Below are 11,947 nucleotides of genomic sequence, written 5' to 3' on the forward strand. Positions count from 1 at the left end.
AAAAATACCAACTCACTTTATGCAACTAAATCATAGTGTAAAATATCTTAATGTAATTACGATGAAGTCCTTTTAGATAATAACGTTTCACAATTTATAGCAAAACTAGCAATCGATTAGTGACATAATTTTGTGAGAAATTGAAGTTTGAAGACAAAGTGTTGCTTAGCATAATAACAATCATTGCACCCTTGATCATTAGCAATGTTTATATGATTTTGTGATATAAAATACTTCATTCATGGTAGAATGACTTATCGGTTGAAGTACACACCATGCAGTAATTTATATTTTAATACTAGTTTGTATTTATAACTATTACATATTTTCTCTGTCCACAAAAAATAGTCTTGGAAGGAAACGATACAAATTTTAATAAAATAATTGAGTGATTTGTGAACGAAGAAAGAATCTCACTTGAAAAATTGAGAAATTTGCTCACCATATGGTGTGTATTATCCAAAAATAGAAATAGACTAATTTTTGTGACGTCCCAAAATAACAAAAATATACTATTATTTTTTGTGAACGTAAGGAGTATATATAAGAGGAAACTTTGACGAGAATGAAAACGAAGAACATTCTCAGTCCTTTGATCCATACCTGGATTCAAATTATATGATGACATTGTTGAGCGATTTTTTTTAAACAAAAAAATACATTGAATTTAACAATGAATGCATAAATTTTATAAGAAAGTGCATTGTTCTCACGTTTTCACAATATATATATCCTCTAATTATATTGCATGGCAATATTTCATATTTCAGCAATCAGTGTCAACTTGTTATCAACTATAGTATCTTCTTGATATATATCTTGCATATCAAATTATCAATCACAGCGAGTAGAGTAATTATAAATCAATCTTAGATAAAAGTATAAGATATTGCTATTTGATTGTAGCTTAAAAAATTGATTTATTGAGTATTATTGACTTATTGTAGTAAATTCAAACATTTGATTTCCATACGTCACCAGTATGAGTGGTGACTACAACAAGGAAAATGCCGAGCAATTGCCAGTTTGGGTCAAAAAACGAAACGTGTCTTAAAAAATAAAACTCTAATTAATTAATACTAATTAGGAAATTGAGTCTTACTTGCACCACCAAAAATTCTTATTGACGAATGACGATATTAGGCTATCATGTTTAATGCGGTTTTTCAATTAAATGAATTTGGCTTTGTTCTATTTACTTTTAAAATTCTATTTTCTTTTTCTCCTTCCTTACATTACATACGATGTATGTCTAGGTGTCACGCCTGATTTTTCATGCGTGGCAATCTACTTAGCCCACGTTTGGTTGGGTGTTTTTAGATGTTGGAAAGGAAATCAAGTAATTGAATCCATTACTTGTTGTTTGGTTTGGGTAATGAGATAATCATTACCCTTACTTAAGGGTAACCCAATCACCCAATTTGTTACCCCTCAAAATAGAGGGGAAACAAAAGAAAGGGATTCCCTTACTAATGATTCATTTTCATTGTTAAACCAAACACTCAATAAAAGTAATGGTTATTGTTACCATTCCACTCCTTTATTTGATTCCATTCCCTTTCCATTCCTCTACCTGAACCAAACGAGTACTTAATATGTATCTGCATCGGTTTTCAGTTGCCCATGTTATATAAAAAATGTATGTCTTTTCTTTATCTTCGTCCCTTTTTTTTTCCATGCTTGCTTCTGAAGTTCTCTTATAATACAAGCTAAAACTAAAAGAGGAAGCAAGCTATATATAATATAGTCCATAACTACTAGTATTATCTTTATTTGTGGCTATTTCTTTCACAAGTTAATTTTTTTTTGTCTCCATTCCTATCCTTCTGAGAAATATAACCCAACATTGCATGAAATTGACAAGTTCATACTTATGAAGAAAGCAGATGAAGATAAAGAAGAACAAGGTGAATAAGATTCATGGAGATATGACACGAAGAACTGATAATACAAAAAAAAAAATGGATGTAATATTTGTTTTGATTGTCGATTCAACTTTCGATAAGATATGTCACTTTCAATTTGACAGAATTTTAACTCTAGTTACAAATTGAATAACAGAGGTAAGTTCAAACTGTTGCAATTGATAGTTTGAAATCGCATTTCTACTTAAAGCAATAGGCGTGTATTACGCGAAGGGATCAAATTGCAAATTGAAAGACACGGGAAGTGTTAGTTGCAAACTGATTCTTACTGGATGTTTTAATCTTGGCCGTTGATTTATCTAAAGGCCGAAATCGAAGCTCAGCTGGAATTAGTTATAACGACCTTCATCTTCCTCAAGCAATCTAATCCAGTTTCATTTTGCAGAGAGAACAATTGAAAGAAAAGATTTGTGAGAGTTTTTCCTTTCTGAGTTTTGATTGAGGATTGAGTGCACAATTTTTCTCTGGTTTTTCGTTGTATTCAAAGTTTGATTGTAATAAATAAAGAGTGATCCGATGTCTTGTCCTGTGAATGTAGGTTGAAAAACCGAACCACGTTAAATTTTGTGTCGTTTATTGTTTTTGTGTTCAATCGTTGATTTTCTTAACACAAACTATTTTTTTTTTATCAATTTTATAAATTCAAGGTAAAAAGTGAACTTAGGGTCAAATTTCGGGCTATTTTAATAATAAATTAAAATAAAAAGTTCAAGAAAATACTTAAAGCTAAAAATCTGATTTTAGTATTTTGACACTTTTAAAGATTGTTAAATTCTTAGTCTAAAGGCGGCAAGTGTTGTTTGTGGATTTACTGCCAATTAACGTACGAAAAATATGCTGCGAGATACAGATCTATAAAAAGTAATTGAAAGTTTCAAAAATTCTTTCTAAACTAATAGAAAATTTGAAAGAAAAGATAACTAGATATTTTGGTGAAATTTTTAAATAGATAATAGTGATTATTAGATTAAAAAAGGTTTTATAAAAGTCTTGATCATTCATTTCATATTGCTCCAACTATAAAATGAATTCATCTTCATTTTAGAGTCACTACTATTTTTATTAGAGATATTTTAAGGGTTAATTTGTTTTAAATTCACAAACTTTACACAAGTTTTGATTTTTCCCAAAACAAATAAAAATGAGTTCTAAATACACAAACTTTCATACATTTTGGAATTTCCCACAAAAGTCAATTCAGATAAAATTAAATCTGTCTTAGAGTCAGATTTTGTTGTCTTGTAATATTTAAAGGTTTAATTAGGTACAATTTATTTCACAATAATTAAAATATCCAAATTTTATACTCCCTCCTTGCCATCATTGTGACACGCATTTAGGGATGGCAATGGATCCGAGACCCGGTCCAGATCCGCGGATCCAGACCCTTTTTTCCGGATTTGGACCTTGCAAAATTTGGACCGGCGGATCTGGACCGGATCTAGACCACTCTCTAAAAAATCGGATCCGGATCTGGAGTAGTTGATATAAAACCCAGATCCGGTCCATGAACCCGGTTATATTTAAATATATAATATTTTTATTTTTAATAATATGTAATATTTTTAATTCTCCAACCCTAAGCTCATTTTTATTTTATTTTTTTATTTTCTTGTTTATGTTTTTGATAAGTAAAATGTATTTATTTCATGAAAACACAATATATATACAAATAAATTGATAGTTCTAATTGCAAGTGAAACTAGGCACGAAACATGTTTATGCAATTTAGCACATGTGGCTGGAGTAAACCTATCCTGGCATGGGGAGGAGAGAGTAGTAAACTAGTAATCATGGAAGTAAAGAAGCTGATCTTACAATTGACAATTAGAAGATAGTTAAATGTAATTTGATGTAGGAAATATATTTAAGTATTGCTTATTCGAAATGTTAATTTTAGTCACAATTAGTTTAGAAAAGAAAATAATATGGATCTGGGTCTGGACCCGAGACCCTGTGGATCTAATGGATCTGGGTCTGGATCCCATTTTTTTGGATCCAATGGATCTGGACCGGATCTGGATCTAAGTTAAAAAATATGGATCTGGATCTGGACCAAACAGAATCCGGTCCAGATCCGGCCCATTGCCATCCCTACACGCATTCCATTTTGGGTTGTCCCAATCTAAATGACACGTTTCTATTTTGAGAAATAATAAGGGGTGAATTAAGCTTAATTAATGCACTAATTATCTCCTAATATTAACTAAACACTTAAAAAAACCAATGCCACCCAAGCCCTTTTTGCGCCGCCTTCGCCAGTGCGCCCCACCACTCCTGCTCCTTCCACATCGCCGCCTCCTCCTGTCTAACCCTGGTTTCGCGCTGCCTTCGCCGCTGCGCCCCACCACCCCTGCTCCATCCGCGCCGCTTCATTCTCTTGTCTAACCCTTGCACTCGCCACGCCCCTTTCTGAAATTCGGCGAATAACAGATCCCCTGTATAGGAGTCGAGCCCCAGATCCCGATCTCACCACCCTGCTTGGTAGTTGAGGAAATAGAAGAAACACATAATTTGATGTTGCTTGGTAATTGATTCTGTTTTTTCAATTTCATTAATTTGATTTTGAAATCTTGTTGTTTGGTAATTGAGGATATGAGCTTATTCAATTTTGTTGCTTGGTAATTGATTGTGTTGCTTGTTTCTCCATAATTGGGCATGAATTCTTCTTGGTTGGTAAGATCTGGGCACAGGAGCTTATTTCTCCAGAATTGGGCATGAATTTAATTTTTTGAACTCATGTTGCTTGTTTCTCTAGATCCATTCAACGTTTTAATTTCATAAATTTCGAATGGTTTTATTAATGGGGAATGAATTCTTTTTAAAAGCACTTTATTTGCAAGATATAATAATGATAAATTATCCCTTAAAACACAAATCTTTATACTAATCTTATTCTCCTTAATCTCCGTGCCACGCCAGCAAAATTCAGCATCACGCGCCAGATTCAATTTTGTCTGAATTGACATGTATGGAAAATTCCAAAAATTATGAAAGTTCCTGTATTTACAACAAACTGTTATTTATTTTGGAAAAAACCAAAAACTGTGTAATGTTTATGTATTTAAAACAAATTAACCCATATTTTAATAACATGTTTTTTCGGTTTCACAAAGACACTTCAAAAATGTAATGAAACAAATTTCATGTTTCAGTGACATGATATGACAAAACTAGATGCAAAATGCTCACTCGGCCAAAGGAGAAACCACGGTTAATTCGCTCATGATCTACAAAAGGAATTTTCTAGACTAAAATCTTAAAGAGTTTTGTGATTTTTCATTATGCTATTTCCTCGTGTGCTAGTTCAACCTTTGTTACATGTAAGTGAAGGGCTGTGAGAATTCACAAAAACAAGATTACAGACATTTTCATCATTGGAGCAAATCACGACTTAACAAGGTTTACTCTCATACGCAGCAGCTCATTTACTATTGGTTTAGTCCGTCTTCTTATCGGGTTCATCGATAGCAGCTAATCTTTCGACCAAGGGTGGATGCGAATAGTGGTAAGCAGAATACCAAGGGTCAGTGTTCATGGATGATAGATTCTCCTCCTGTCAAACATCAACAAATTGTAAGCTTCATTAGTCTCTATTGTCGAGCCACGCAAAAGAATTAACAAAAGGCAGATAAATGAGACTACTACGCATACTACTTCTAAACAAGCAAGGAGAACGGTAGTACCATCATTCATACTTAAATGAAACGGTATACAGACCTCTCCAGAAAAAATTTCGTGAAAACCATAGATGGGCAGGACTCACTTGTAAGTGCAACGAAAACAAAAACACAAATTACCTGCAGTTTGATAAGACCAGCTCGTAGAGGAACAGCATAACCAAGCTTCTTGGCAAAAGCATCAGCCTTCGTGAGAGACACAATACGCCAGTCTTAGATGCTAGATTTTTATAACGACAATCAATTTAGGACAAAACACGAGAAGATTACCTGGAACTCAAAAGCCCGGCTCACAAGATTGAGTAAAAGCCCCACAATATGCTGGAGAGGTATCACAGTATGCTGCAATGACAAATATAGAATTAACACCCACAATCAGACACGATAATCAAATTTAAACTGTAAAAGAGTGAGCTCCCAAGTATGCAATTCAGTTTCAACAAACACCACAAAATACAATGTACAGGCAAATCACATACTGGTTTTGATTTTTTTTTTTTACATGTGCATCACCACATCATATATGCTTTAAAATGTGATTGTAATGCAGATCAAGCACACAGTTCTATGAAAAACAACATGAAGCCAATGTGCTAGCCAAAATACACAAGGTCTGGCCACAAGTAAAGCATGAGATGAAATTAGACAAGGAACGAAATCAATCAGTGCACATGCGCAAGGATTCCACTTAAACCTGAAATATGATAAGGCCAATAAGAACGGGCTGTGTATCAAACCCAAAACTTAGGAAGAGATCTTTTGAGTTCCTAACGAGAGTGTATCCCCCAAATTGCAACAACGTCAGGATCTGCATTGTCAATTACCAATTAAGCATGAGATAATATATATTCACTAAATTATCATAGCAGTAATCATGACTTAAATCATAAGAAATTAACGTATAACTAAAAATCTCATCATTCTACACCTGATATAGCACCAATGAGAAAATGAATGAGAGTTCTAACACAATCAAGTTCCATAAACAACATAAACTAGCAAAAATTATGACACAATATTAAGGTAGAAATTAGTTCACGAATGAAGTTTGATTTCCAGCATTCACAACATGAAAGCATCAGAAGGCAGTTAAATTAAGCAACACACATTTTACCAGCAGCTTAATTCAAATGAAACAAGAAAAACAGGGATAACAGAGTTTAAAAGTTCAACATAAGTAATATTAAAGGAAAGTAGGGAGAATACAATACTTCTCTTTAGCATTTCAAAAATGACTAACTAATATTTCAAAAAATGATTTAGCAACAAACAGCACGCAACCAATACTAGACATGTCTTCACATTTTGAAAAGGGGGGAGTCAACACGTCACTGAATGATACACAACAAAACCCTGCTAGTTCTGTTAATTAAAGAAAGCTGATATTATAAAATAATTTACAAGCAGTTTTCCAAATAAATGGCCGCACAAGATACTTTAACTTTAACTCCACCTAGACAGCCAACATACCTGAACTGCAATGAAGGAGTACATTGTATGATTTAGCTTCCAGTGACCAAGTTCATGAGCAATAACAGCAACAACTTCTTCTTCATTCTTACACTACATTTTGATAAGTGAATATTCAGATACGTTCCGTATGATAACTCTTGAGTCTCAGGATCTCTCTGTTTAGTTTGCAGCTTTATATAATACAGAATCCATGAAATAAAATTTAAGGCTGCAGTTAATTAATACAAAAGAGAACAGTAGTTACAAACTCCTTACCTGTTCTATTAACGTGTCATACAGGACGATTCTTTTGTTTTTAAGAAATCCATACATGTAAGCCTGCAGAAAAATGACTTTAAACAAGTGAGTCTCCTTGAGCGAAAAGGAGTGCTGAGCCATAAAGGTGAGGATAAAAGCAACCCAAATCACAGTAACAATTATGGGACAGATCAGGAGGCCAACAAACATTGCAAACTTGAAAATCAAGTCATTGCATTACCTCTCCATGCAAATTGCCTTCAACTATTTTACAGATTGGGTCCTACAGGGATGAGTAATCTGACTAATCTCTACTTATTTTATTCCATAGTTATATCGTATTTTCTTCATTGATAAAGTTATTTAGGTTTAAGTTGATGGGCCATCATGTGAGGCTTGTTGAAGAGTCCTGGGTTATTTAGTAATTCGTTATCAATATAGTCATTCCAAGTGGATGGTTTTTTTTAGGAAGCACATTCAACAGTTAGACAGGAGAAACCCCAAGTCGGGTTCATGCTTGGGCAGGCACTTGTGCAGTCTTTCTTCTATTCTGTTTTTATACTTCAATAAATCCCAAACCCTTGCATTTATCAAATTATGTCTTATTATAATATAGTATTATCCTCTATAGAGCTATCAAATAATGAAAACTGGACTCCCAAATATTGAGCTAACAATTCAATATGTATAATACAGTTGGATATCCAATTATCCGTAACCTATCCTTTTATTCTCTCCCTTTACAAACCCATAAGCCTAAACCCCATTGAGATTTTCCATAGCAGAATTAAATAAAACCATACAACATTTCAACACTGTATACACCAACTACTCACAATATAAAATACTATTATATGGTTTAAGGAAGTTATTTATATTCAAAGGTTTGAGGAGAATATACTTCAAAAATCAACAGTTCCTGTAAGTAATAAATAAATAAATAATACTACAAGGATACAAAAATGAAAAACTAAGGCATTACTCACATTGCTGTGACTTGACCTTGTTGACCCATCAACAACAAACAACTTTTTCAAAGGGAATTTGAGAGATGAAGCAAGATTCTCAATCTTGGTCCTGAGTTCTCCCTCCGGAAGCTGCTCAGATTTTACACAGCATTGAAATTAGCAACTTATGTTATTTTAATTTTAGGTTATCAAATGAAAATGAAATATTATGGCACAATATTCCCATTACTCACAGGAGTGAACTTGTTGAAAAGGGGGGCAATCAGAACTGGATAAACAGTCATCATTATAAGAGACACAATTAGCATAAAGCCCCAGAGATATATGGCCAAGTAAGGACCTCCTTTCTGCAATCAACCACTAGTGAATGTTAATGGATACAGTTCACCACATAGAAATTCTTACCATGGAAAATGCGGAGACAGACAGAGAGAGAAATATTGAAATGCATAGAGGACAAACATGTAAAACATTAGCGGTACAGCTATAACTGACCATTATTGTTTACAGTTTAGAATCTATACAATCTCTTAAACATAATCATGTAATACAAAAGACAGAAGTACCTGCACTATAATGATGATAGCAGCTACAATAGGAGGACCGATCACTATAGCTAATAAAATTCCTTTGGCCATGTCCCTAAAGAATAACAACAGTGTTTGCTGTAAAATGAAAAATAAGTTAATCACGACAAATGTATTGATAAGAAAATGCAACGAGATTAAAGAAAAAATGAGGAAATCTAAATATGAATTATGACCCAATAATCGAAATAAACTTGCACACCTTGTTGAAACCATGGCGGGTCTCAATGACAAATGTTGAGTACAAAGAAAATGGTAAATCAGTTATCTGCAAACAAGATATGTACCAAATAGTTAAAAGAAGACCATTAACATGCAACTAGCAATAGCAATAACAAGCCAAGACATGTGCTGGCAGGTTATCGTGATCTTATAAACAGTCGAAAAATCAACCGAGTAAATATTTGTTGATCTGTGAAAATAAATAAATGGAACTCATAATGCACCTGGGACCAAAACATAACGCCAGCTAAAAATGCAAGAGTGTGTAATATCTCATTTTCAGCATTAAATCCAGAATATACCAAAACCTCTCCAGACCTCTGCAGTTACAAGAAACCAAAAAACGTAAGACAAAGAAAAAAAGTAAGAGAACAGCTAGTCAGCAACTACCAACCAATAAATAAGGCACGGTACAAAATGACTCACCTTCCAAAACCAGGGCAATATACCGAAGTACAAAATTGCAGAGTCCATGAGTATAGTTACAAATTCGTGCACAAAATGGAAATAGCTGAAAAATAAAATCATAACCAAGACAGAATTGATTAGTTAAAGAACAGATGTGCATTGTTATCGTAGGTTTTTATGAGAAACGTAAAAGACTGTTTAATAGTCAATACCTTTTCTCAAGACTATAAGCACGGGACTTTTCAAACTTTTCTTGGCTGATCACTCCTACCAGTGGTTTTGGCAAAGTAGGCAGCTTAAGAGCAGCATGCTGCCGCAAATCAAGATACGTCTCAAAAATGTACACCAGTATCATGAAACCTGGACCGTGTAATTGTAAAGCCAAATAAGGATCAAGAAATTCAATGAACAATATACAGAGGTTTGAGTCACCCAGTGTGAGTGTGTGTGAGTAGTAACTCAAAACAAATATACAGCGGCATTACTCTTAGCACACAGCTATAATGATTCATCCAAAACCAGAAAAATTACCAACTGTCCCAAAGGATGCTAATGTCATCTTCTTGAAGCAAAACTAATTCAAAATCCAATGAACAACGAAAATCTCAACATAACACAAGCGCATTTCATTGGCATTCCAAACAGAAGCCAAACTTCAGTTAAAAAAGAGAATGAGAGAGAGAGAGGGGGGGTTAAAAAAATTCACTTCAGTCCAAGAAGCATGACATACAGCTGAAAGTAACAATCAATCAATACAATACCTCTCAGAAACCCTAACACCTACTCCACGGCAATCACAGCGCACAGTATAAGAGTACCAAAGAGAAAATTTGTGGAAAATAACTGTTCCGGTAAAGAAAATTAATCTTTAAACCCTAACAAACCTCATAACACGGACAAAAGGCGACCAGCTCATTTCAGTAACCGCCAAACGGAAAATCGATTCAAATCAAATACATGGAAGTCGATAATCGTATACTCATCACAGGAAAATACGTAAAAGTGAGGGGAAACCGTACCGACGACCGCCTCCATGTAGGGAAACGCCATGGCTGACGAGAGAGAAAGGGGGTTTTCCTACTGCAAATGAGATTTTCAGAGGGCAAGTCTTTTAAATATCATATTTATACGGGCAAAATTGAACCCAGAAGCGAAACCCCTATCAATATCATAGACTTCTTAAAATATTTAACCTTTCCAAAAAATACTCATATTTAAAATTAGTTCAATTGCATTTGTTATTTATTAAAGTGAAAGCCATTAAATAAAATAAGAATGAATGACCATTTTCAGGTGTTTGATCATCAAAATTTACGGTGAATGCATGATCTTATTGGATGAATGCAACACCCCTCTCGAATAGGTACATTGTCTCCTGTAATTGTCAGAATTATTTGCAATAAGATATTGAGAATAAATATATATAAATCACGAATAACTGCATCGAGTTAAGATTGTGAAAACTCCGTCTATTCATATATTACATTGATTTATTTGTAAAAAAATTTGACATATATGTATAGGCATAAAAGCTTAAAATGACTAAAATATTCTTTATGGTCCCACTAAATAATCTGTTTGATTTATTAATTTATAATAAAACATAATTGATAAAATAATCATACTTAATTAAATGTTTGATTTGCATGATTTGATTCATGATGAATAACTCAATTCACATTTTAATTCTCAAATCGAATGATTTCTTAGCATTCCAAAATTGTGTTTGCTATTTAATCATCCTCCAATCATATTAAACTTATTAATTTTATCTATCTCCGCGACAAAATCAGATGTCCCACGGGAAAAAAAGGTAGTAATTAATTTGATCTATTAATGTCTAATAAATTCTTAGCCCTAGAAAATCTATAATAAGAGAGAATTTGGTGAGTGCATTTTGATAAAAAAAAAAAATGTGAGAAAAATTGACATCTTAATTTGTAAAAATAGTAAAGGAATCCTATTATATTTCCCATATAGTACTTCGTTTTTCTAAACTAGATTTGCACGGTAATATTCTTTGGGTGCATTTATTTTGATGGGTAAATTTATCGTGAGGAAATGAGAGATAACGAAAATTTATGCCTTTAAATATCTCATTTCTTTTCTCATATTTTACACAAAAAAGAAGTTTACCATTTTTTCTTCCTTATTTTCACTTCAAGGAGGGATAATATTATCACACAAAAATGGACGAATAATATTATCCCTCATTGAAGTAAAAATAAGGAAGGAAAAATTGTGAACTTCTCTTCTGTGTAAAATGTGGGAAAAGAAATGTGACATTTAAGGGTGCGTTCTCTTTGGTTGTAAATTTATCATGAGAAAATGAGAGATAAACAAAATTTCACCATTTAAATCCTTCATTTCTTTTCCCACATTTCCTACAAAAGTCAAATTCTATTTTGTAAGAAATGAGGGAAAAGAAAGGAAGGAATGGTAAAATT

General features: G+C 33.3%; 1 protein-coding gene across 1 annotated transcript; it reads right to left on the reverse strand.

The window, feature by feature from the left end:
• Positions 1 to 5,090: 5,090 nt before the first annotated feature.
• Positions 5,091 to 10,686, reverse strand: LOC131020679 (CAAX prenyl protease 1 homolog). Its single transcript, XM_057949654.1, has 14 exons — positions 10,520 to 10,686; positions 9,713 to 9,860; positions 9,519 to 9,603; positions 9,317 to 9,412; positions 9,073 to 9,138; positions 8,850 to 8,948; positions 8,517 to 8,630; positions 8,302 to 8,412; positions 7,334 to 7,396; positions 7,076 to 7,168; positions 6,300 to 6,413; positions 5,876 to 5,947; positions 5,726 to 5,791; positions 5,091 to 5,481 (listed from the first exon to the last, which is right to left on the reverse strand). The coding sequence occupies exons 1-14, from the start codon at positions 10,548 to 10,550 to the stop codon at positions 5,365 to 5,367; spliced, it is 1,275 nt and encodes a 424-aa protein (XP_057805637.1). The 5' UTR covers positions 10,551 to 10,686; the 3' UTR covers positions 5,091 to 5,364.
• Between the last annotated feature and the right edge of the window lie 1,261 nt (positions 10,687 to 11,947).

This window comes from Salvia miltiorrhiza, chromosome 4, assembly GCF_028751815.1.
Source record: "Salvia miltiorrhiza cultivar Shanhuang (shh) chromosome 4, IMPLAD_Smil_shh, whole genome shotgun sequence".
In the NCBI taxonomy this organism is placed as follows: domain Eukaryota; kingdom Viridiplantae; phylum Streptophyta; class Magnoliopsida; order Lamiales; family Lamiaceae; genus Salvia; species Salvia miltiorrhiza.